General features: G+C 42.2%; 1 protein-coding gene across 2 annotated transcripts in view; it reads left to right on the top strand.

Moving 5' to 3' along the window:
* TRAPPC3L (trafficking protein particle complex subunit 3L) overlaps positions 1 to 27,252 on the top strand; it is a 284,619-nt gene that overhangs the window by 181,973 nt on the left and 75,394 nt on the right. For both annotated transcript variants that reach the window (XM_069234567.1, XM_069234568.1), the window contains exon 4: positions 6,381 to 6,480. In XM_069234567.1, the coding sequence (XP_069090668.1) occupies positions 6,381 to 6,480 (100 nt within the window). The remainder of the gene's footprint in view (positions 1 to 6,380; positions 6,481 to 27,252) is intronic.

Genomic DNA, 27,252 nt, shown 5'->3' with positions numbered 1-27,252 from the left:
ATGAAGTCCAACATGCTAATGCTAATTAGTGGTTAGATTAGGTGTTCACTTTGACTGACGTAAACTGACGGGACTGACATTGTGCTATGCTGATCTTAAGCATATATGATGTTCTATGCATTCTGATCTGTGTATCTTCTACATTAGTGTTTTTATGTTTGTGATCTTTGCGTTGTCAAAATCTTATCACAGTTGCCATATCGTGACTATGCTCTTTTGCTTCATGGTTTTGAGATTAATACTCTTGCTACTAGATTGTAATCAATAGGGAATAAAATTCACAAAACTCCAATAAAGGTGTGGTTATTCGTGACTGAAAGGTCATGGTTATGCCGACAGTTTAACCAATGTCTAAAGTAAAGTATATTGTGGTGATATATGTTGATAATATCATTGATATATTGCTTGACATATTGATCAGCTATCTCGTTCTACGGTGTCTCACCACTGGGTCAAAAGATTCATCGGCCTAAAACGAGTCCTAATGTGTATAAATTTACATAGAGGGGCGCGTTAGCAGTTCTGGTAGCAGAGGATGGTTTGGCCCTTGGGGGCCCCAGGACGGAGATTCATTGCTTAATTTGTTTTTCTGTGATAATGCAATTTGGAAGTATGATGGGTTTCTAAGTTCACCATGGCTTTCCCGGGATCTTAGAGCCTGCCTAAATGAGTTGGGAATGTTCTCGGCGCCATAATGTATGTGGTTAGGGTTCTTGCACTTGCCTAAGCTTATGCATTTTGCAGGTGATTGTGAAAATCTGTGAGAATTTAGGCCAAATTAAGTGTTATTTAGCAGGAGTAGGCATACTCCACAGTATGAGAGTCGGCGTACTTCATGTAAATGTAAGCGCTTGTTGCTCAAAATTATCCACGTGGTTGGTTGTTGTGTACGGACCTGTTGAGGTCTAAGACTCCGGAGTATGAAGATAAATGTGGTCTATGTTGTAATCTATGCGGTTTAATAGGTCAATCGGGCGTGGTTGACAAGTCGAGTCTGAGTTATAACGTATGTATGAAACCTTCGATGGAGATTTGACAAATTCTAAAGTGCACTAGAAGGAGTCATTGACAAGTCGAGAGTAGAATTTGCGGGCCGAATTCTGCTTGCGTATGCGGGAACTGATAAGGAGAGAGTAGCGGCTGAGGCTTCAAGTGAAATCTCTGTAAAGTTCTGAAGCGAATGTGTTACCCTTCCTGTAGTAAACCGACAGATTTGTGTTGTCATTTCAAGGTGCTCGCAATAATTTGCATTAGTTTGTGTGAGTTGTAGGGGTCAGTGAGGAGCGGACAAGCCGCAAGACTTTGTCAGCTGCAGTGTGTGTGACGTCAGTGGTGCTGCGCTGAGATAGGTCAGATGTCGAGAGGGGTCGCGCCCGGATTGGCTGCCGTCCGTGAGAGGCAATAGGTTGAGAAAGGCAGGTGAAGAGTGTCCTGGGAACTAAGCCATTTTTGATTGAATACAAAATAAGAGAATCGCAAAAATGAATTTTGTCAAAGCATTCAAGAGCGCTCTAAAGGGAGATGTATATATTGTTGCAACCGATGGGGAACCCACACCACCTGAGGGTACTCCAGCTTATACGGTTATGGAAGAGAAAGGTGTCGCACCTTGTTTGTGGATGAAACAGTGGTGCAAATTAACAGAGAAAGAAGGGTGTCTAGCGTTCCCAGAGCATGGGACGTTTAATCCAAAGGTACTAGAAAATCTGAGGTGGATGTTAAGTACACAGAAACCACCTCCGAGACCGGCACAATATGAGGCTTTGGCGATTTGGGACTTGATGGCTCTTAAACATAGACAAGAAAGGTTTCAGAGAAGACTGAGAAGGGCAGAAAAATCCTATGCAGAAGATAGATGGGACAATGAGAACAAAATGTGGAGACGGGGAATTGTAGACAGGTTGAAGTTATTCCCAGCAATAACTCAGGGAGAAGAAACACAGGGAAAGAAAGCCTCTTGTAAAACTGATAAAGACTCAGGCAAATCTAAAGAAAATAAAAGATCTTGGGAACAGGAAGATGATTCAGATGATGAGGAATTTATGGATAGATTGTTACATGATCGTCCGCCACCATATGCGGTGAGCGACAGTGCTCCAAGTACTAGCTTGGATCCTGGGAACCAGACGCAGGAAAAGGGAGTTACTGATACGGTACAGACTAGCGATACAGATTTGATACAAAATGGTGTCAGTGTACCCACTGCACCCGACATGCTGATACAATTGCTACTTCTCCAGGTTGCTTAGCTCTGAAATATTGCCCTCTTGACATCAGGGAACATCTTTGTTGCTGTTAGTCTATTAAAGTTTGGCTCTTACTATATGCCCACTTGTACTGCATGGTTATTGCAGATGCCACTTTGATCATTTCAAATTCTGAGACCACCTTAGTAGAGTTTGATAAAGCTGTGCATGTAATAGTGGCACAACATATCAAACCATCCTTTCACTTGCACATGATCATCAGTGGGAGATAATTACTGATAACGTGTCCACCAAATTGGGCTGTCTGCACTCTGAATATCAACTCCTGAATATCAAGGGGACAGAATATAGAAGACAGTATATCGGAAAAAATATTGACTGGTATGTATGTCTAGATTTCTCTATACCTAGCTCCATCTATATTTACCCATGTGGTACATATACCTTAAGGTACTTAGATTTGGATTAAGGAACAGTACATTTATATTTCCCTATATACACTTACCTTTTGATATTTTGTCCCTTGATATTCTGTCCTTATATGACAATATTTTGGGTCCACGGGTCGCACGGCACCGTTATCACGGGCTGTCCGTTTTACTCCCCGCACCGTTTCCGTCCTACTAGACGTACGGCGACTTGAAGAATCAAGATTGGGCCCATCTGGACCCCATGTTAGCATTATCTGACACTACGGATACACCATATGACTTATTCCCACGAATACGGCAAGCCACATAGTGTAACGACAGGAGTATCAGCCATAATTTATGGCAAGACTGATCATAATTAATTAGTGGTTTCAAAGATATACTTTAGGGGCTACAGCAGCCCTATTGGAACCAGTCTTCATCCAAACTTGAATCTATAAGCCTTGAAAAAGTCCATAAGGACAAAACACGTGTTGGCTGTTTTCTGATCTTGGATTAAAATACCTTTTGCAACTCTACTCATCTTGGACTGCATATTTATTATAGAGACTTTGAGTGCCCTGGTCCCCGTTTCTTTTTCAATTTGTATCTCACAGCACAGGACATAGGTGGTCCCTTCCTGGGTTCCGCTTGTTAATCTGTGTATCTTTGAAACCCTTGGTGGTTGGGTTTCTCCGACCAGGTTGGCACCGTGCCTAAATACACGCTACGCGACTTTGAACTTGATTGGTTTCAGATGTGCGACAATAGCATTAACCACTTCCTTGATATTCTGTCCTTATATGACAATATTCTGGGTCTCAATATTCAGTAGTACAATGGATTGGGCATCCCATTGACTGAAAAGGCATTGGTTTGCCTAGGTTTAAAATCCAGTGTTTGGGTCCCCTCCGCCATGCTACTAGCTGAGTTCAGATATAGCAACAATTGAGAGGATCAGTATTTATATACTTAAATAGCCATGACCCCAGTAAACTCATAAATGAACAAATGCCTTATCCTGCCAATAGCCTTATTTAGCAGTAGAGTCTCAAAGGTGTTTATCCTCATTGGTATCACCTAAAAGCATAAAAATGGAATTTCCACTTTTACATTAGAAATCCTGATTCACAGAATGAGGATTTCCACAGAGACTCTCACACTTACTCTGAGGTGGGGAGTCTGACAGACCATTCTGATAGAGTAGCTGTGAGGAATAAGAACAGAGTATAAGGAAGAAAGCAGAGAGGCATACAAAGGTTTCACCACAACCTTGAAAGCAGAATTTGTAGGTACTCAAAAAATCCCTGCAGATAGTTTTTGACACAACCGACGGACGGAAACTCTTTTTCCACCCACTGGCCCAGTGGAAAACTCGTAATAGGGGTCACAGGAAGGTCACTGCACTGGTGGTGACCTGACCGCGGAAGTTTGGCAGGTGGCCTTTTCCCCCCCTCCAAACTCAAAATGAGGGCCGTAATCTTTCATGGAAAAACCTCATGAGGTTGATAATTATGGCATAACTCTTTCTGATCGCTATGCAAATTCTTGGTTGCTCAGTGATCAGCATTTTCCCATGTCTTATAATTGTTAGTGTGAGAAAAATGACTCAATCACTCTCATTACTCGTAATTGTGATTCAGACACACATAACCTGCTCGTCTCTTTTAACCTTTCAGTAAGTTGGTACATTTCCGCCTACCTGAAGGGAAAGGGATAATTATTTGAAAATAAAAACCTAGTGCTGGCAAACGTTGCGTCTGTCTTCTACACGCCTGAATTACCAACTTTGTTGCTCATTTATATGACCGGTGCAGAGCCGGACTGGGAACCAAAAGCAGCCCTGGTAAAAAATGCTCAAACAAACCCCTCTATCTCCTTATCGATCCTCTATTTCTCTTCTGCCTCTCTGATTGCTTTCTCCCTACCTTACCCACCCGCCCCCTCTTTCTCTCTTTCCGAAAGCTTCCTCCTGCCTGTTGCTATTACCTCAGAGAGTTGAAAAAAGTGACAGACACATGAGGAGCGAGTGGTCCTGGTCTTTTCAAAACCAGCCTCCAAGTGCTCTGGCCCACAAGGAAATACACAGTGAAATAAAAGGCCTATCCGGCCCTGGTTAGGTGGCTAAGACAGCAGTCCACATCCTGTCTCAAAAGGTCGGGATCTGTGGAATCTCATGAGAATACAGTGCACTTATGAAGGTGGAAAAATCATATGCTGTGACTCAATGTTCTCCATTGTGAATTCAAGGTTAGGGACAGGACTGGTAACTATGTAAGTGGGTAAACAACCACAAAGCAGTTTGCTTATGGGTTTTCCCATACTAAGAGTAAATACCCTTGCAGGATGGGAAATATTTTATGGCAATGTAGGGGGAGGATTTTTGAAAAAGTTAATTGTGCAAATCTGCAATGAGGCATGATTTACTCGTATATTTTTTTCCAAGTGATACATTTTTCAGTTTGAATTCCTTTTGGAAATCTATGGCTGTTAGTTTGAAGAATACAATACAACTGAGAATCTCCTACAAACACAGAAGTATTAGCCGTATGTGAGTAGATGTTCAACTTTGGCAACCTAGACTGTGTCAATCATGCTCTTAGTAAGGTATTTGACAAGGAAGAGTTGAACGTGGAGGGGGCAAGTCATTTCTTTGAATTGATGACCGATTTTTTACATACTTACCGTATACTGGGTGAGGGTTGCTCTCTATTTTACAGAGAAGCACGGTTTAGAAGTGGACCCTCTCTGCTTGACAAAATGGTTCTCTTGCTGGAAATGGCATCATGCCTCCAATCAATGTGTTAGCTTTAATTTATTGCAGGGAACAATTCCAAAATGTAACAGATTTGAAGTTACTACTAGAAAATTACAACATCTGTGTGTTTGCAGTAAAAGACATGACCAACAAGGAACAAGAAACTGTTTGTGTCTTTAGGGAAGTTACTATGGCCTTAATTACTAGTGCTCGAGAGGTAGGTGCTGTGTACCACACTCAATGAAATCAGACTCCCAGACGTTCGAAATTTATCAGGTACTTACTGCACCAAAATCTACATGCCTACAATAATTACCACACACTTTACCCTGTCACAATACGGCAGGTTAGACCTACTGAAATCAGGAGCAGCTTGCACCACCATGAAAAAGTGGGGTGACGCGTGCGGAAGGAGGTGAATTAATAAAAAAAAAAAAAGCACTTTACTTTCTCCCCGCCACCACCGCACCGCTCCTCTGCTGCAGCTGCAGGCACAGGCTCCCAGCCAATCTGAACACTGCTGTCATGCTGCTGGCAGCATGACAACAGCATTCGGATTGGCCGGAGCACCCAGACAGGGCGCTCTGAGGCACAGTGAAATTCTCTGCATGCTCTCTCCAACCTGGCAACACATTGCCGGGTTGGGGAGAGCCCAGTGCGGATATGTGTTTGGCTGGCCCCCTAAAGCTGTGCACTCCCCCTTCGTCCCCGTGATGCTGCTGCTGGTGGAGGGGCGCTCCACCCCCATAGCATAGGAGCTGCGCCTGACTGAAATATGAAGAAAGATGCAGACTTTATTGCCTCTAGTAATTATCCAAAACAAACTCCAACTGAACATGCAGGAGTTTGTGCTGGAGCAAGCAAACTTCGGCCTACTTTTAATCAGGGCCTTCATTTGCCTCTCCCAACTAGGTCACATTTAGATATTTGCAGCAAAGTCATACTTTTGAAAATGTAATTGAAAATAGAAACTTTGTTTAAAATTATTAATTTAATTGTTCACAGGGGATACAACATTGGAATACGGCTCGTGGAAGACTTCCTGGCTCACAGTGGCATTAGGAAGTGTCGAAGCTACAATGAAACAGCAGATATCATTGCAAAGGTAAAGCAAACGACCCATTGGTCACTTCCGGATAATTTAATTTTATTACCTCAGCTATAAAGTCGTCATTTCCATTTCATTGTGATATTTTTTCACCTGAGGAGTCGCAACATATTTGGACTATAGGTCGCATCCCAAAGGAGCAGGGTAGCTAAGTGTATAAGTGACGCATGGAGGCAGAAATCAAACACAAAGTTGTTAGACGTGCCCCTGTGAAACAATCTTTTGTCGGTTGGGTTTGATGTTTGACTCCCTGCTTTTAACAGCGCGCCACTGATCTATCAAGTGGAGTGCCAACTTCTATTCAGTGAAGGAGGCTATCAACCGGAGGTTAAGTTTAGTTTCTCCAGTCTGTTGTGGTTATGAGCATGAAGTGTGTGGTATTTTATAGTGTGTTTAAAAGCTGCTCTTTACAGCATTACTCCGTCTCCATGTGTGCAAGAGATGTATTTACAGCATTTCTCTTTCATTAGAAGAGTGATTCTATTGCCAACTAGCACTTACCACATCAAATACGTGACACTCATGCTTTTTGCCCAACAGCAGTTTTCCAGCTGGTATTGATCAGCCTATAGTTACATTATTAAAAAGGAAACTACAAGTCCCAGAATGCAGACTGATTTTTGGCTAAAATACCAGTACTGGCTAAGGGTATCAACATGACATAAAGCAATAGAAACAATTAAGAAATAAGATGCGGGCACCTTCATCCACCTGTGTCTTTTTACCCAACAGCAGTTTGCCTGCGGAGATTTTTTGAACCCTTGGGTCCTGATTTATACTTTTTGGCGCAAAACTGCACCATCTCAGTTTTGCACCAAAAAGTTTAGCACTGGCTTGCACCATTTCTGTACACCAGCCGGGCACCATATTTATGGAATGGTGCAAGCCAGTGCAAAGGGTAGGTTAGCAGCAAAAAAAATGACTTTAGTCGGGTGGGGCTGGCGGTATGGAAGAAGCGTTTTTTGCACCAAAAAATTACCTTAGGCAGGTTAGAGTTAGAAAAAAAAAGAATACTCTAACCTGCACATAGTCATTTTCTCACACCAAACCATCCATACCAAATGACTCCTGTCTTAGAAAAGACAGAAGTCATGCCCACCACCACAATGGCCAGCACAGGGGACCAGGGTCCGCTGGGCATGATCATTGCACCCAGTGCCATGTAGGGGGTCCCATTACAGGGCCCCCAATGGCACTTTAAAAAATAAAATAAATACTTACCTGTACTTACCTGGGATGGGGTCCCCCATCCTCCGCTGTCCCTCTGGTGTGGGTGAGGGTGTCCCTGGGGCCTGGAGAGGGCACCTGTGGGAAATCGGCTCAAAAGTCCCCTAACGCCATCCCTGACCCAGGCGTTAAGAAATGGGGCAAAGCAAGATTTGACCATTTTTTGACCCCACCCATGCACCATTTTTGCACAGGAGTATAAATATGGCATTAAAGCCCATAGGGTCATTTTTTGCACAGGAACACCTACCTTGCATCTCATTAAGGCAAGGTAGGTTTCCACTTCCCAAAAATTTATTTAACTCGATACATTTGGTGCTAGAAGGGTCTAGCGCCAAAGTATAAGTATGGAGGTAGTTTTGCACCAAATTAGAGTTTTAAAAAAGCACGCTAATTTGGTGCAAACAGAGCATAAACATGCCCCTGAGTTTCAAAGTTAAACGGAAAACTAGAAGCCCAGGAAAGCTACCTGCTATCAGCTAAAGTACCAGATGTTGCTGATGTGCCACACGTTAAATGGGACTACTTAACAGAGATGCTTAGCTTAGGTACCCCCATTTAACGAGTTGCAGTAATCAGCACTGAAATTACCAGCAAAAATGAAATTACAAAAGTGCAAGAGTGTAACAAAACAGCATTACTACTCAAGTTGGGAGGTTGGGGGGAGCTGACTGCCAACTACTAGTATAATTTCAATCCCAATGAAATGATGATAATTATTTGTGTGGCATTACTTGGCTTTATGGTGTCCACTACCGGTATAAGGTTTCCCCTGACGTCATGGAGGCAATTCATGGCATATTGCTGGAATCCAGGTCCTCACATGGTGATACATGGGCATGCGAGGCATGATCTATCCATGTGTGCCAATCGTACACGTTAATGTTTGTACATAGCAAACTGGTTATTGAGCAAATACAAAAGTTGGTATTTGAGGACTAAGGGGGTTATTACAACTTTGGAGGAGGTGTTAATCCGTCCCAAAAGTGACGGTAAAGTGACGATATACCACCAGCCGTATTACGAGTTCCATAGGATATAATGGACTCGTAATACGGCTGGTGGTGTATCCGTCACTTTACCGTCACTTTTGGGACGGATTAACACCTCCTCCAAAGTTGTAATAACCCCCTAAATGTTTTTCTTAAAATGTATCACCTTTTGTTTTGGGAATGTGATTTTATTTTTCCAGAGTAAAAATTTTTACTGCTATATATATTTAAAACTGATATCTGGGTAATAACTGCTCTTCATCTATTAGAGTAACACCTGTATGATTTTTTGTTGTTTACACCATGGCATTACATTTTCTTGGGGTGAACTCGCTCTACCTCCAAACCTCAAATACCCAGGGGGATGTTAGGCGTGCTTCTCGCTTGTCCAATACTTTCAACCAAAGTGTTATTTTACCCTGATGTACATGGTTCCATTTAGTCAAAGGTCTTCGGGCCTAGTCCCCAATGTAAAAATACTTGTGTGTATTTACTCACCTCTATATGTACTACTAGACCTAAGTGTAACTTAAAAAAATGTTGCATTCATCATTTCTGAGTCTAGCTTTACACCAAGATGTAGACTTATATGTCTCCACCACCACAAACAGATAGTGAAACTTCTTACTGTAGAGGATTTAAAAGTATAAAGTTCTACTAGTAACTTCACACCTGTAATTTGAGACATGCCTCGCAGTGGAGACCTCAGATACAGTTTTTAATTTCCTTTCTCCATTGCTTTCTGTGGCTAAGGTGCATTTCCTGCCAGTGGCTATTTGGGGTGTTAGACTTACTTTAGTCTAAGATTGGCCCGGAGTACATTTTCATCCGTCTTGCCACCTTTAGGGCCGCAGTAATGTTTGAAGTGTAGTTTGTAAATAGCAGTGGTCTTACACTTTTATGGGTGTATGTTTGTATTAGCGCCCCTCCCTAAACCTTTGCAAAAATTCTCTAAACCCCTCCCATTTAGTGGCAAGTGTTTTCCCTTCTCCATTTCTCAGCCACTCCCTTGGTCCCTCCCACATTTACTACTGAGCCATATACATACATTTACAGAGATCTGTCACCTTGGTGGAGATCTCTGAACAGAAAGGACAGGAAAGGTATAGGTACAGTAACTTTGTTAAAAGCTTTCAGTAGCACGTGAGTAGTTCTACTATAATACTACTTCATGTACCACAAATGCAGTTTGTAAAACAACCCCCTTACCTTTTTGTCCTCATAATCATCTTCACCTTGTCATTTATGTGTTTGTTTTCTATCTCCCTTTCTTTGATGATTCCAATTAACCACATTAGATGTCTTTGTTACCCTCTGGTTTTCACTGTCCTTCCTGCAGTGTTTATTTTTACATTTTTGTATAGATTGTTTTCACCTTAGACGCTCTTCTGCTACCTTCATGTTAATGACACAGCATACTGGTTTGACCAGTGCTGTCTCATATATTTCTTTTAACTACACCCAGAGGCCCTGAGAGTACATTAGGCTCTCGTTGGGGACGCCACAGAGGATACAGCAGCCGTGAGGAATCAAAGCTAAATGGTACGCCATGGACATTAGGCAGTCACAAGCTCATTATTTAGGCTGGGATAGCTTCAGTGTTATGAGCGTACTCCCCAAATATTCATTTGTCCCAGACCTCAGCATCAGCGAAACAGGATGAGGCTAGCATTTAGTATCTAAATTACATTTCCATTTCGATTTTAATGACCTAGGAACACTTACAGCAGCATGGTTTCATGGTATACTCTTCAATTAAGGCAGCTGGCAGTAAGGCAAAAGAATGATTGGGATCACCTCTGTTTTTTTATATCTCATCCTCTTGCATTTCTAAAGGGGGAGGGAATCAAAACATTTTAAAGCTTCTGACTCAGCTGCTGCCATTGCAAATGGTAAAAGTCTTTATGTTTACTTACTTTTCTGCACAGAGTCAGCATGCCCTCTGGTGGCTACTTCCTATTGCAGTGGTTCCCAACCCTTTGACTTCTGTGGATCCCCATTTTATCAATATTGGAACCCGGGGACCCCCACTGAATCATTATTGGAATCCAGAGACCCCCCACTAAGTCATTACTGAAAGCTGGGGACCTAAAGTGTTAAATATTGGATACTGTAAATATATCGAATCCACTCCACTCAAAAGGGAAGCACTGGCAATGCCAATAGATCTGGCTTATACCTGGCATTGCCTCCTAGACACTGTTGAGTTTAGACACTCAATAATTCAATACTCATGCACTGTCACTCATCTTTTATGCATCCATTCGCCCACCCACTGATTCATTCTTGCATTCACCCACTCACATATCCACAATAAAACACACACAAACTGATGGAGCATATGCAAGACAAAGTAAAGAAATAAACATTCAAAAAAGAAAGAAATGTTCCTGCATAAACATTGCTGGAATGGGCTTGTAATAAAAATAAGTACAAATGTAAGCATAGCAGTGGAAGGCCACTTTTGAAAGGTATTGAACGTTGTGCTGCTTTAAAGTTCCAAACTGGCCACAACGATTAGAAGCAAAGTGTAAGTAATCTTAGAATTGTAAATCAAAGATACACTGTGCACAATACCATTCTAAAAGGGCAAAAAGTAAGCATCGCACTGGGCGGCCATCATGGAACACATAGTGTATCATCGTACACTCACAAAGGTTGACTGACATACTGCATTTAAGCTTGGTGACCATCTTGGGGATACACTCTGGCCAATACCTTACTAGGGCAGTTGTCAAGTTTAGAAGCAGTGGCTGCTTGAGATAACGTGCTCAGTAAATGAAATGATTCGAATGTGAGTGGCCATAAGCATTGTCTGGGGAACCTGCTAGGTTTTCAGTGAATAAGTAAACAAATACAAATAAAAGAAAAGGAAATAAATTAAAGGCGGCTACAAAAGAAGACAATTGAAAAATACCTCACAAGCCCAGCACTGAAGCATACTCACTTTCAGGTGGATATGTACAAGTGAAGGTGAAGTGCTGTCAATCACAGACCAATAGTGCCAATCATGAAGTCGGCTTGTCCTTAGCACCATGCTATTGGTGGAAATAGAATGTGAATGACAATTGAAAAGACCATTGGCTGTTAGGGGCTGACCCAAAGACTCTCTGAGTACATATATATTGTTGCCTTGTCACCATAACCTATTCTGGGTTACTTTATTGAGCATTAAGTATCTCACAAAGCCTCCTAAAATGGCCTAACTTGGGTTATAGCAGTGCAAATCTTCTATCCTGAGGTTTGACCGTGGGGTAACCAATGCCAAAGCCCTTGTTTTGTTTTCGGTGGCATTTCTTGTGCCAAAATGCCTATTGATAGTCCTTACATAGTATAATAACATAGGGCCTAATTACGAATACAGCGGACTGCAACCTTGCGGGTCCGACAGGCATATTATGTTGCTGGCGGTCTGAATGCCAACACACCACTGCCACCACCAGGATCAGAGATCCTGCCAGGTTGGCAGCAGTGGAAGTCGTGGTCAGCCACAACAGTGCTGAGTTTGGCACTGCCATGCTGATTACGGCTTGTCTTTCTGCCGGCCTTTCTCTGGCAGGTACCCATGCCACGGAAAGGCTGGCGGAAAGGCAGGGATGGGGACACGGGTGGCCCCTGCACTGCCCATGCCTCTCTGTCAGTATCCTCGGAATGTGCACTGCCTGCCATGGCAGACAGTGCATATTCCGAGGGTGTTGCAGGCACCGTCTGCATGACGGCATTGGTCTTGGCTCTCCATGAGAGCCCAGGACAATGCAGCCACACTGTTTCTGCCAGCCAGTCCGGCTGGAATATCATAATACAGTGGTGGGGAGGCCCCTGGCTTGACAGTTACCTCGCCACTGCTGTATTGGCAGATGACCATTGGACTGCCAAAAACTTAATTAGACCCATAGTATAATAACAATCTAACCTTAAAGGCCTATTGACCAAAGATTTTCACAGCAAATTAGAGGCTCTACTACTGCATTTGTCGTTAAATAATAAACAGATCAGATCTATGACATTTTATATGACGTTTCACAATGAACAAGTCAGGCCGATACACTTTATCATTGGCTTAGCACCCTACCCAGCACAGGCATATGGATCACTGACATAATATCCATCACACAAATATCTTAACACAAAAATATTGTGTCACAAATAATTGATCACAAAAATATTGTTTCCATATACTTATAAAGGTAAGTACAAAAATATTAAAAACAAATTGTTACTCTCCTAATTTTATAGGAGAGTATTCATGCTCACAAGTATACTATATAAGTTTGGGTGCAGAACGGTACAAATACATTTATATCAGCACAGTGCCAATTTCCAGTGACCAATTGAATACCACGTAAAACATCTATTTAAACATTGTTATTTCAATGTACACATTTTGTAACTGCGTAACATATTGTATAAATCCTTGGTGGCTTTATTGTTGTGCACTTCTCTTTGTTGTAATTTATAGTTATAGTCTATTTTCACTGTTTTGTTCTTTTCACACTTAAATATGGCTGCCTTAACTGCAAACACTTACTATGATCAAGGCTACGGCCGTAAGGCATTGGCGAAGCTGTGTAAATAAACCTTGCTATTGCGCACCATACACCCTTCACACCGGTGTGTGTGTATTTCCTTGTTACAGGGCATACTGCTACTTATTATACATATATATATAATATAACACTATTATTAAAATATATATTTTACATTATTTTTTATTATTATTTATGTGTTTTCTTAATTTGCTACTATAAAAGGCATATATATATATATATAAAACATACAAAACATGAACACATCAAATTAAAAATATTAAATTAATTGACAAATTAAAAATATAAAAAAGACATTTACTGAACATATTAAATTAAAAATACACACAAAATACAGATATATACAATTAATATAAAATTAAACAAAAAACAAATATTAATATTACATCTATTTAAATAACATTTTTAAAAAGTAGTAAAGACTAACAATAATAGATATACTACTTCAACTCCAATCAAAGCAACGGTAATGGAAATGTTAAACTTCAGAGAAATAAAATTTACTATTTCCACTCGGTGCAACAGTAGGAAAAGCATTGGACTACGGAGGGGTTAAATTTTCTATTCCCACTACAGTTTGTGCAATAGTAGAGAAAGCAAAGGACTTCATAATGCTAACATTTACTCTTTCTAATCCAGTCTGTGAAACAATCGGGAAAGTGTTGGACTCCGATAAGGTAATATTTACTATTACCAGGCCAGTCTGTGCAACAGTAGGAAAAGCGCTGGACTCTGGAGAGGTAAAATGTACTATTCCCACTCCAGTCTGTGCAACAATAGGGAAAGTACTTCACTTCAAACACATAACATAACCTTATTAACAGAACAAATATACAGTCTTAATATAAACTTCATTTTTTAACCAATGTGTGTGTGTGGGTATATATATATATATATATATATATATATATATATATATATATATATATATATATATATATATAAATATATACAAAGCAATAAAACAATTAACATGAATAGTAAACAAATAATTAATATTATTTCAAAACAATTGTTTTAATTAACTAACGACAAAAATCCCCACACACACCTACCAGCCCACACTTAAAATATAACATAAATAAATGTAAAACAATTACCATAATCACTTAAATATTATAATAATTATTAATTAATTATAAACTAGTCACACTATACCCCTACAAACCCAACAGCCCACACCTAATATATCTTACAAAATACAATTATTACAGAATTTACATAAATATTAATCAATAAAATAATTAGTTATTTTTTAAATAATTATTACTTAATCAACTTCCCGCCCTATGCCCCTACAAACCCAGCAACCCACACCTAACACATAACTGAATTTTTTTATAATTTCATAATTAACATAATAATCAATTAAATATATTTTTTAAAATGTATATTAATTAAATAAAAAGAAATAAATTAAAAACTATATTTAAAATATTAACAACTATACAAACAATATTTAACCTATAAAATTAATATATTACAAAAACATAATTTATTTTTTTCAAAAGCGGTGTTTTTTACAACTATATTATTGAAAACGAAATTAGCAATATAGATATTTTTTGACAAGATATACAACTCTTCCTAAAAAGGCACAACGAGGATTATCATAGTGTAAATCATGTATCCCCAGGATAGTCCGTGGGTGTAACCATCACCAAAACCCTTGCCTATTATGTTAATCTCTAGGATTGCTTTAACAAAATGCCTGTCTGTAGCTAAAAAGTGAAACCTCATGGCGTTCTGGCCTTAAAATATGCTTTTCGCAATATATAATACAGACCTACTGCATTTGTTTTAATTTTTCGCTCTAAACAGAAAAATCCCAGATCATCTGGCATATATCATCATTAGCATGTCAACATGCCAACAGCACAAACTTTTTCCAAAAAGCATAAATTGCAATACTAGCATTGATTCCCAACCGAAGCACACAACTTCTTTCAAATCAATTGCTGTGCTTATGGCAATCAACAAGTGAAAGGAGCAGAAGACCCTTTCTCACAAGTGCTTCTTACAAATATTTTTCTATTGATCACACAGGTCTGTCGACAGAACTACTGTCAAGCCAGGCCTAAATGACAGTAGTGGTAGAATAACCAGTGCTTAATTCTAACACAACAATAATTGCAGGTGCCCAGAGTTTTTCGTAGGAGCTCGCCTCTAGTGCAGCTGACTACAGAGGATGCCTGGCCATGACTACATGCCTCTTTTCCACCACTCTTTACGTCGTTTTACTTTATCTCACTATTGCAAGTTCTTTTGTATCCTTGTTTTTTCCGTTCTCGTTGTTTTCATATTTCTTTTTCCAAAATTATTTCCCCTTTTTCTTGCTTTTCTTTCTTTTTTTCTAACAGTCTGAATATGGAAAAAAAAGCCATATTCCCCAAAATGAATGCACAGAGTAAGCAATGATAAAAAAAACATGGAAAGTGTCAATAAACAGATTGGATATCACACCTCAAATGATGTAGCAAAAGTGGTTAGTGATCGTGACTCATAACTAAATTATGTGGTCATCCTGGTTTACCCAGGTTTATAGAGGGGTGATAGAACAGAATGACCACCGGGCCTCTCTCATAACAAAGAGAACCATGCACTGCAGCTACTAGGCATCCTCAGTAGGTTCTAACGTTACCCTGGCTGCTTCAAATTGTTATTGCACTTTGCAAGTCAGAAACTCTGCATATATTTAGCACATTTCCACATTTAACACAAAGGTTTCTCCTTCTTCCCTTTGCCAAGGGCGGCTCATTGAGGATGGAAATGTCCTTCTTGACCACTTGCTACCTCCCCCTTACTGAACGAGAACAATCAAGCCCTCTTTGAATGTCGACACTCTTCCCCAGCTTGGCTGGTACTCTTTGCATGCAGCTGTGCTTTCAGAGGCAAATGACAGCCCTCTTGTATCGGGGAAAATAATAATTATTAGATCTAGTTCTAGTAACCCAACCTGCCTCCTTTTGTTAAAAATAAAAGCTATTTTTATTGACATTTTCAATACATTTAATAGCTGTAACCTACAAACTTTTGCACATAGTTACTTGTGGGTTACAGGTAATGAGTCGAAGTCAAAACACAATTACTTTTATGGAGGGCGGCGGGCAGAGGCTCAGGTGCTCGAGTCAATGGGGGTATAGACTTCCTCCATGATAGGGTACAAAGGGACTCCAAGGTCTGTATACAGCAAAGAATGGAGGGCCCAGTCATTCCCCCCACCCATTGCACAGTCAAGCTGGCATTGTTCTCCATTGCAGCACTTCCCATCAGTATTGTCCCTATGCTAAAGGCCATGTACGTCTCAGAGGGGGCCCAGATATCCCTAGGTCTGCTAGAAGTCTGGATGAGGGACCAGTATTCTGACAGTCATTCTTGACACGCTGTTACGTCCGCTAACGAGCTATGAAGAGTGGGTACAGAGGAACGCCCCTAGTGTATAACACCTGCCTCGTATTTAGAGCTAGGAGTATCATGGTAAGCCTGTAGACCCCAACAGGAACTTCCTTTACATACCCCATGAGTGTCGCCACGAGCTGTTGTGGAATCACAGTGGCCATTATTTTCTTAATTGCTCTCAATTTCTGAGCCCAGTAATTTGCTATGAATTGGCAGTGCCAAGGTAGGCAGGTTGTTCAAAGCGATGCTAACTACTTATGTTTGATTTTTGGACTGCATAATAAACAGTTGCAGCGAATAAGTACAAATGGACATTGTACTTATTACAATGATAACTGTTGTGTAGCGGAGATGTGGTAAGTAATACTGGTATATCATTTCCCCAGTGATCTATGAAAGTGAGACATTATTTGAATACAAGCAGAGCCCCATAGACCCAGATGAACAGTTTGTAAGTGCGTGTTGTACATTGTTCACGAGGCAACATTATGGATGCATGTGAGGTCCTGGTATCGTTCACATTTATTGTGTCTATCTTTCCTAGAGCGGAACTGCAATAGTTGCCACTTGACGTCAGATAGGAATATAGACGTCAATATTTATAGATATCAAGTTACTTTGCGGTGGCATGATCACGCACTTAGGTTGGGCTTACCACCACTGATGGCAGTGGGTTCACTCACCTGTGAATTGTAGCTATGAACACCATTTAGGGTGGGTCTTAATTTCACTGTGGTCTACAAGACTCAACACACACTGATTAGTTGTTATTTAGCATTTCACTGTTCCCTCATTTTGTGTTGGAAATGCATGCGGCATATGAAGTGATTTTTAAATAGGGATTAGTGCTGGGCCTAACTGTGATTTATTCAGAACTTATAGATGTGAACAGTAGAAAACAGCGTCCTAAGGAGACCTCAGGAATTATTGGAGGTTGAAATGTCGACAAAACTTTCCCATATGGTTAAGACTGTAACTTTGTTACAAGTGAGGAGCCCTGAGAAATAGGCTATATTTAATATTTACCTCACCTATGATACTATTGGGAAATGTACAGTGTATTTTATTTGTTTGCTTCGTCTGGATTGTTTTATCATATTTTTCTTGTGCACTGCGTCATCTGCACTGTTTGACTCACATTTTCACACCATATTGCATTGTACGATAATGTATGTTGCTAAATCGAACTTATATTAATATGATAAAAGATTCCAGCACTTTGGATTGATTTACATATCTTTGGCAGATTGAGTCATATGATTTTGAGTGATCTTTAATTTAATGAAATATTTAAGTTTATGCGAAATGTTTACAGAGTGTGTGGGCCGATTGGCAAGAAAAACAGTTAATTCAGAACTTCCTCCCTGCATTGCGCGCAGTAGCTGCTCTCGATAAGGCCCATTCTCTGGAGTCAGATAGTACTGACATGGAGCCAAAGAAGGAATTTTATGTATATAAGATGGAGCCGATAGTTAGGAGAGAGAGTGCTAGTGTGGGCAATATTGCTGCCCTGAGGTGTCTGCACCAAGTTAATGCCCCACCCCGGAGTGCGGCGATTGGGCTCACACTTGCCTGCTGCTGTACAGTCTCCTAATGAGTCGTTAAGGAGAGGGCAATGACCGGAGTAGGTCTAAAACTGGAAGGTCCGCACAGTGGCGTAGCGTGGGTTGTCAGCACCCGGGGCAAGGCAAGTAATTTGCGCCCCCTAACCCATGGATTTAGTCTCTTCCAAGATGTTGCGCCCGGTGCGGCCGGCCCCCCCTGCACCCCTCCACGCTGCAGGCCCCTGGGGAAAGGAGGGGTGCGCCTGTTTGCAGGCACCTCACAGCTTATAGTACAGGAAGACATTGAGGTGTGTGCAGCCCACAGTTGCTTGAAGATCTTGCAGCTGAACAAAAGAACTCCCCAGATAAAGGTCACCCACATCCTGTCAGTTGCAAGTGTTGCAAGTGCTGGCAGACTCGGCTGCCCTGTGAGGTGGGTGGGGGACTAGAGGGGTTTTAGGTAGCGGCAGCTGGCAGCTCAGTCGAGTAGAAAAGGGGAAGCGGGCTGTGCAGTGCAGTCCACCCCACGCATTCACACTGCACTGCACAGTGTCCGAGGAGTCTCGCTGGCACTTTGGCGATGTACCTAAAAGTATTTAGGGGACACATGGCGGCGCTGTGTCATTCAAGGCTCTACTGGGTTGTACCACTGATGCGTAAACAGCACCCAAGTACTGTAATAATAAAGTTCAAGATCCTGAGCCCCTATACCACCTTGGCTGAAGGGTACTGTCAGCACTTCTCATGTCAACCTCAACTGATTCCCTCCGCAGGCAAGGGTGATCAGAAGGGATCTGATCTATGTAAAGAAGCTTTTCGTCAATGTCATGAGGATATTAAGGAACAAATATAAGAATTTAGGTAGTATTACCATCTTGGCTATAGCTACTTTCTGGGCTAGGGACAGAGGCATTGTGGACCAGCATGTGATTTGTTACTCCAGCTATGTAATGGCCCTGCTGTAATTCTCTCACCATACTTTAGCTACATCTCTGCTGATCCACACACCTAAATACTTGATCGAAGAGTCAGCCCACAATATTGGAAAGTCTAGGGCAAAGTGAGAGTTAACCGCAGTCAAGGGGAAGATTGCAGATTTGACTCAGTTGATCATGATCCAAATCAAGCCACCGAAGTGCAAGAACTTGCGTATGATTTGTGCCAGGTTTCACTCCGGCTCGCATACATAGAGAGTGACATTGTCAGCCTACAAGGAGAACTTAAGGCACCGGGCTGCAAAGTTCAGTCCGCATTTAACATGGTAGCTCCTCAGCCTGGCTGTCAAGAGCTCCATGGCAATGTACCGGCGGCAGTGGACAGCCCTATGCATCCCTCGCCTGACTAGGAAAGCAGGGGAGATTATTCCTTTCACCCGGATGCAAGCAGTGGGTCATGCATACATCAGAAATATCCACTGCAAGGAGCTGGCACTCAGGCCTATGCAAGAGAAAGATCAGATAGGGTAATTCCAGAGAATCAAAAGCTTTGGGTTTCACCAAAAAGGACCACTGTTGATCAAAGATCAGTGGACAGGAGGTAGAGGCCTGAAAAAAGAGTGCACTGATTGTGTGCAGCTGATCTTCCAGGCACAAAAACGGATTGATCTGGCCAAGCAGTGGAAGTGGTAGCAAGGGGTAGCAATGAATTTGGCCAGTATCTTATGGTCCATGTTTGTTATCGTCAAGGGTGGGAATCACAGTTATTGGGGGGTTTATCAGGTTTGAGCACTATGATCAACCGCACCCCTGCCAATGCTGGTGGAGTACACTACTGGTTCTGACTTCTTCATACATTCATTTGAATGGGGGCCCATAATCAGTGTTTTCTTTGTAAAATTTGGCAGTTAGACTTTCCATTCCTGGGTCCTGCAACTAGACATGCTCTAGGTCAAACTTATGATGTCTTCCACCTCAAACGGGATGCCAAGTTATTGGCTGTGTGCATCATCAAACCGTAGCTGTATCATGTCAAAGTTCTCCTGTAATTACCCAGGAATCACAATCAGGTTGGACCTATACAGTGTCCTGTAATATTGCATCATCATCTGCATGGCCTCACCTGTAGAATGGCTGCAATGACTGTCGGCATCTAGACGGTTAGTAATTTAGGAATTGCCCTGAGAGACCCTGAGTAGGGTTGCCAGAGATTTCCCTGCTCTATTGCTCTCCCCATGGCACCATGTAGCCCCCCTCACTGAACATGTAATGTGCCTCTGATTCTACATTCTCTTGGTACTTTCCAGCTTGCAGCAAAATTGGGAATGAAGTTATGTGTTGGTCGTAGCAAAATCATGAGTTTCCACGTCCTGCTGTTTTCACTCAATATGGGTGAGTCGGTTCCTAAGGTTGCATAAGACTCCCAGCTGCTTACCTAAGCAGATTCCGTAGACAGAAGTCTTAATGGCTTCCCACACCACACTCAAAGATCAGACATATTGCACATTATTGACAAAATAGTTAGAGATCACCACCCTGATTTCTATGTTAAAGAGCTGGTCTCTTAGAGTGTTTGGGGGCAGTGTCCATGAGAAAATACAGTCAATCTTGGACCCTATCATGGTGTTATCCGAAAGCGTCCAAGGTGTGTGATTGGTTGCCTGTATCAGAGATGCAACATCCCTAGAAACCATCCAATAAACAGTGCAGGACCAGGCAGCCTGGAAAGTCTAGATGCACATACCCTCAAGTCACCCTGAGTGCCTTTCCTTTCATATGTTGACCATATCATAGTCTGACTCAAGGGTGTGCAGTTCTGCAGCAGCTCGTAGGTGGGATAAAGGAGCAGCACTGGATTTATCTCCATCAGGATGCAGCACATTATTGAAGCCCCCTGACCCATTTTTATCATTCAGCAGCCCCACCCCATCACTTGGTGCCACAGAGAAAGTAAGAACTCTCGACAGCCAGGATCTCTCTCTCTCTCTCTCTCTCTCTCTCTCTCTCTCTCTCTCTCTTTCTCCCTCCTGGTATGCCATGAAAAATGACTTCCAGCATTGCCCATAGTGGTTGATATGCACAACGAGCTTTCGCCATCTTAACCCCTTTCATATGATGATCACCACCCCACAGCAAAAGCCAAGTAGGTGGCCATGTGGGCTTTACCAATCCAGGCCTCCTATGGCCTCTCTCTGGTTCACTCAGTGAGGTGGAGCTCCTGGAGGAAGCTAATATCTACCTTATGTCACTGGACCTAGGCAAACAACTGCTCAACCTTGTGCGGGTCTCCAGCTCTTCAGATGTTCAATGGAACGAGCATTATGTTAGACATGCAGAATTTGTGATTGTTGTAGTTCAGGGGATACATTTCAGGGGATCTTTTGACAACCCACAACAAATCGCAAAGATACACAGTGGGTAGCACTGGATGTCTGGCACACAGCATATGGACTTTAACCAAGCGAGTTTGACATGCAGTGGAAACAATAATAAATAAACATCCCTTCCCTTTCTTACCAACTTTAACTTTCCCAACCCACTGAAGAAATTATATACTATTAGGAACCCTAACAGTAGAAGGTACAAGTCCCATAAGAGAATGAAAGTAGGACCTTCTGGATCTATTCCATGGGAGAGCACAGAGAGCCAGGCAGTCTCCCGCCACACACAGGATGGGTGGCCGAAACAGTCAGAGGATGGCGATGATGGTGGTCTTGAGTAGTATAGGAATATGGGTTTGTTTACAGTTGGATGGGATGATTTCAAGCCTGGGCTTGCCATTTAGCAGAGCCCCCTCCATCCTAAGGAGGTCAGAAAGGCAAAGGAGACCCAGTAATCTGCTGGCCGGCACTCTGGGCTCAAGGGGGGATGGTAGATGCTAGTCCTACCAGCAAGTGTACCAACAGTAATGTTAGTGAAAAGAGGCTGCACCGAGGGCCAGAACCTCCAGCCATGCAGTCTTGCACCCAGGATGAAAAAGGCAGGTGTTTCCTGGAGTAGCTCAGATGTCATAATTAGCCATTTTCAATTAGGTGACTCATTCAGGCTCTCACATTCATGTTGTCTCCACTCTGTTTTTTTTTTTAAATCTGTTTGTGACTGAATTTCAGCTCCAACTTGGGGTCACTGAATATATGAGTTTTCCCATGAGCTGTCACTCTCAATTTGGCTGGGAACATAGAAGCATAGGGAAGGCCTACTTTGATAAGAAGTTTCTTTGCACTCAGGAAATTGCGACGAGCACACTGGCAGTGTGAAGTCAGATTACATGAAGAGTGTGTTACCTTGATATTGCAGGTGTTGTGTCTCTCTTGCAAGCCAAAGAGCTGTGTCGTCGTCACCATAGTGGAGGAGACAGGCAAAAATCAGGCATGCTGGTACCTCTGTTAGGGGGAGGGGACCCAAAAAGCTATGTGCCCATTTCACTGAGATGCTGGTCAGCTGATTGCCACAGAGGGACCTGATTAAGTCTTTTCCACTTACAGTTACATTTTGCTTATGGCTGTAGCTTCGGGCAGCTGGGTGGGGCAGTCACTTCACAGGGCCTCCCTGCGAGAGCCACCAGCTCCCTGTCTGAGCCACCCACCTAGACCGCAGCCAGGGAAAGCACTCACCGTTGTGCACTCTGACAGCGTGGGCCTGCCAGCTGATCCAACCCAGGGTGGCACCATAGGCTTCTGCGTCCAGGGTAGATCTATTTGTGGTTGCCCGAGTGGTGAAGAGAGGGAAAGGGGTATATGCCTGGATCGCAAAGATGGTCCAGTATCCTCTCCCGTCCTCAGCAGGCGACCACAAGGGTTAGAAGAAAGAATTATTTTCGGATTGTCATCCCGGCTGGCAGGGCCTCCTCAGGAGATGTCCATCTAGCAGCGCAGCTCTTGGGGCACCCACACCTGCCTCCTAGTTAATCTGTCACTCTACAAGATCAGGCATCTCTCTACTCCTAGAACTTCTCACACCACTCCTGTATGAAGAGAGATGGCACTAGTAGAAAATGATTTGCTCATCCCCACCTCCCACCTAATGCCTTAGATAATTCCTGGACACTATTTTGACGACTATGTTTGACCAAGATTGAATTTTTATTCTCCAGTTACAGCACACTTCAATATGAGCTCCAGGTTTGGCTTACTGACATGAGCCACATGGTGCATCTCTTCTTTCCTCATTCCTGCATCAGGTCCCCTGGCTTCCACATAGACTACAACCTGACCTTCAAGTACCATTTAAAGGAGTATGCATAGATTCCAACTAACCCTTCTTCTTAGAACCCCCCCTCCTAAATAGCTTCTCCCCGTTAGGACAACACTAGTCCATTCATCCCTTGTTCCCAGACTGTCTTAAAAGAGCTCAAATTCCCCTTTGCCTAAAAAAAACAATCTCTGGACCTGGATGACTTGAACAACCTTCACCTAGTATCCACCATGCGTCTCCTTAGCAATGTGATTGAAAGTTGCATAGCCTCCCAACTGTCTTTCCACATCCATGAAAGAACCTTCTTGTTCTATGCTCGAGTCCTTTTGCACCTATATGCTTACAACACCCAAAGAGACCAGAAGGTCTCATGCATTGAAGACTCCACCCACATAGCCAAGTTCTTGAAAATAATTTAAGCTTGGATGGCAAACAACCACCTCAAAATAAGCCCACAAAACTGAATTTCTTCCCATCTCTTCCAAGAATACTAACTCTTCAATCAAAGACTGGATGAAACTAAGACTGGATGAAACTCCTTCTGGACATCGACGGCTTCCCCTCCATCACTCAGAATACCAAGACTCCCAGATTCACTCTTGACAGTTCACTGACATAATATTGAAACCAAAAGTATTATGACACAAAAGTATTGTGTCAAAAATATTGATCACAAAAATATCATTTTCTTAGACATATAAAGGTAAGTACAAAAATATCGAACAAAATATATAGTTTTATACTAATCAAAAAATATTTACAAAAACATTGTTTTTTAACATATATATCATTAAAAACAGGAAGTTTTTAAGTATTTTAACATAATATTAATATAATATAAATTAAATATGTTCAAATATTTAAAAATATATTAACCCCTTAGCTGCTGGGCCTTTTCCCCCCCAGTGCTGAGCCCTTTTTTGGCTATTTGGGGTAGTTCGCACTTAGGCCTTCATAACTTTTTGTCCACATAAGCTATCTACGCCAAATTTGCGTCCTTTTTTTCCAACATCCTAGGGATTCTAATGGTACCCAGAGTTTGTGGTTTCCCCTGGAGGAGACCAAGAAAATAGCCAAAATACAGTGAAAATTTCGTTTTTTCCAAAAAAATGGGCAAAAAGGGCTGCCGAAGAAGGCTTGTGGTTTTTTCCCTGAAAATGCCATCAACAAAGGGTTTCTGGTGCTGAAATCACTATCTTCCCACCTTTCAGGAACGGGCAGACTTGAATCAGAAAACCACATTTTCCAACACAAATTTGGCATTTTACTGGGACATACCCCATTTTTACTATTTTTGGTGCTTTCAACCTCCTTCCAGTTAGTGACAGGAATGGGTATGAAACCAATGCTGGATCCCGGAAAGCTAAACATTTCTGAAAACTAGCAAAAATTCTGAATTCAGCAAGGGGTCATTTGTGTAGATCCTACAAGGTTTTCCTACAGAAAATAACAGCTGAAATAAAAAAATATTTAAATTGAGCTGAAAACAACAGCCATTTTTCTTTATGTTTTACTCTGTAACTTTTTCCTGCGATATCAGATTTCTGAAAGCAATATACCGTTTTGTCTGCTGGACTCTTCTGGTTGCGGGGATATAAAGGGCTTGTAGGTTCATCAAGAACCCTAGGTACCCAGAGCCAATAAATGAGCTGCACCCTGCAGTTGGTTTTCATTCTATACTGGGTATACAGCAATTCATTTGCTGAAATATGAAGAGTGAAAAAGAGGTATCAAGAAAACCTTTGCATTTCCAAAATGGGATCAAGATAAGGTTTTGAGGAGCAGTGGCTATTTTCACATCTCTGAATTCCAAGGTGCCCATACTAGCATGTGAATTGCAGGGCATTTCTCAAATAGACGTCTTTTTTACACACCCTCTTATATTTGGAAGGAAAACATGTATAGAGAGATAGATGGGGCAATAACACTTGTTTTGCTATTCTATGTTCCCCCAAGTCTCCTGATAAAAATGATACCTCACTTGTGTGGGTAGGCCTAGTGCCCGCAACAGGAAATGCCCCAAAACACAACATGGACACATCCCATTTTTTGATAGAAAACACAGCTGTTTTTTCCAAAGTGCCTACCTGTAGATTTTGGCCTCTAGCTCAGCCGGCACATAGTGAAACCTACCAAACCTGTGCATTTTTGAAAACTAGAGACCTAGGGGAATCCAAGATAGGGTGACTTGTGGGGCTCTGACCAGGTTCTGTTACCCAGAATCCTTTGCAAACCTCAAAAAGTGGCTAAAAAAACAAGTTTTCCTCACATTCCGGTGACAGAAAGTTCTGGAATCTGAGAGGAGCCACAAATTTCCTTCCACCCAGCGTTCCTCCAAGTCTCCCGATAAAAATGATACCTCACTTGTGTGGGTAGGCCTAGCGCCCGCGACAGGAAATGCCCCAAAACACAACGTGGACACATCCCATTTTTTGACAAAATACAGAGCTGTTTTTTGCAAAGTGCCTACCTGTAGATTTTGGCCTCTAGCTCAGCCAGCACATAGGGAAACCTACCAAACCTGTGCATTTTTTAAAACTAGAGACCTAGGGGAATCCAAGATGGGGTGACTCGTGGGGCTCTGACCAGGTTCTGTTACCCAGAATCCTTTGCAAACCTCAAAAAGTGGCTAAAAAAACAAGTTTTGCTCAGGTTTCGGTGACAGAAAGTTCTGTAATCTGAGAGGAGCCACAAATTTTCTTCCACCCAGCGTTCCCCCAAGTCTCCCGATAAAAATGATACCTCACTTGTGTGGGTAGGCCTAGCGCCCGCGACAGGAAATGGCCCAAAACACAACGTGGACACATCCCATTTTTTGACAAAATACAGAGCTGTTTTTTGCAAAGTGCCTACCTATAGATTTTGGCATCTAGCTCAGCCGGCACATAGGGAAACCTACCAAACCTGTGCATTTTTGAAAACTAGAGACCTAGGGGAATCCAAGATAGGGTGACTTGTGGGGCTCTGACCAGGTTCTGTTACCCAGAATCCTTTGCAAACCTCAAAAAGTGGCTAAACAAACAAGTTTTCCTCACATTTCGGTGACAGAAAGTTCTGGAATCTGAGAGGAGCCACAAATTTCATTCCACCCAGCGTTCCCCCAAGTCTCCCGATAAAAATGATACCTCAATTGTGTGGGTAGGCCTAGCGCCCGCGACAGGAAATGGCCCAAAACACAACGTGGACACATCCCATTTTTTGACAAAATACTGAGCTGTTTTTTGCAAAGTGCCTACCTGTAGATTTTGGCCTCTAGCTCAGCCGGCACATAGGGAAACCTACCAAACCTGTGCATTTTTTTAAACTAGAGACCTAGGGGAATCCAAGATGGGGTGACTCGTGGGGCTCTGACCAGGTTCTGTTACCCAGAATCCTTTGCAAACCTCATAAAGTGGCTAAAAAAACAAGTTTTCCTCACATTTCGGTGACAGAAAGTTCTGGAATATGAGAGGAGCCACAAATGTCCTTCCACCCAGCGTTCCCCCAAGTCTCCCGATAAATATGATACCTCACTTGTGTGGTTAGGCCTGGTGCCCGCGACAGGAATAGATCACACAACGGTCAATGTTGGTCCTTACGTGAGGCAGCTGTTGACCCAGGGGTGATCCATTCCTGACACAGGCACTAGGTGTAGGCACTCAAGTGGGGTAGTGTTTTTATCAGGACAGGTGAGGAGTCACTGGGTGGTAGGAATGTTGTGGATCCCAGCATATTCCTGTAGTTTGTGTGACACAAATGCGAGAAAAATGTAGTTTTTTTTCAACATTTCAGCTTTGCAGGGTATTCTGGGTAAGACAACTTTGGGGAATCCACACAAGTCACACCTCTGTGGACTCCCCCGAATGTCTAGTTTCTAGAAATGTTTGGGTTTAGTGTGTTTCTCTATATGGCCGCCGAATCCAGGACCAAAAACACAAGTGCCTGCCTTACA

This window comes from Pleurodeles waltl, chromosome 5 (genome assembly GCF_031143425.1).
Source record: "Pleurodeles waltl isolate 20211129_DDA chromosome 5, aPleWal1.hap1.20221129, whole genome shotgun sequence".
NCBI lineage: Eukaryota > Metazoa > Chordata > Amphibia > Caudata > Salamandridae > Pleurodeles > Pleurodeles waltl.
This window is presented reverse-complemented; position numbering and strand designations above follow the sequence as displayed.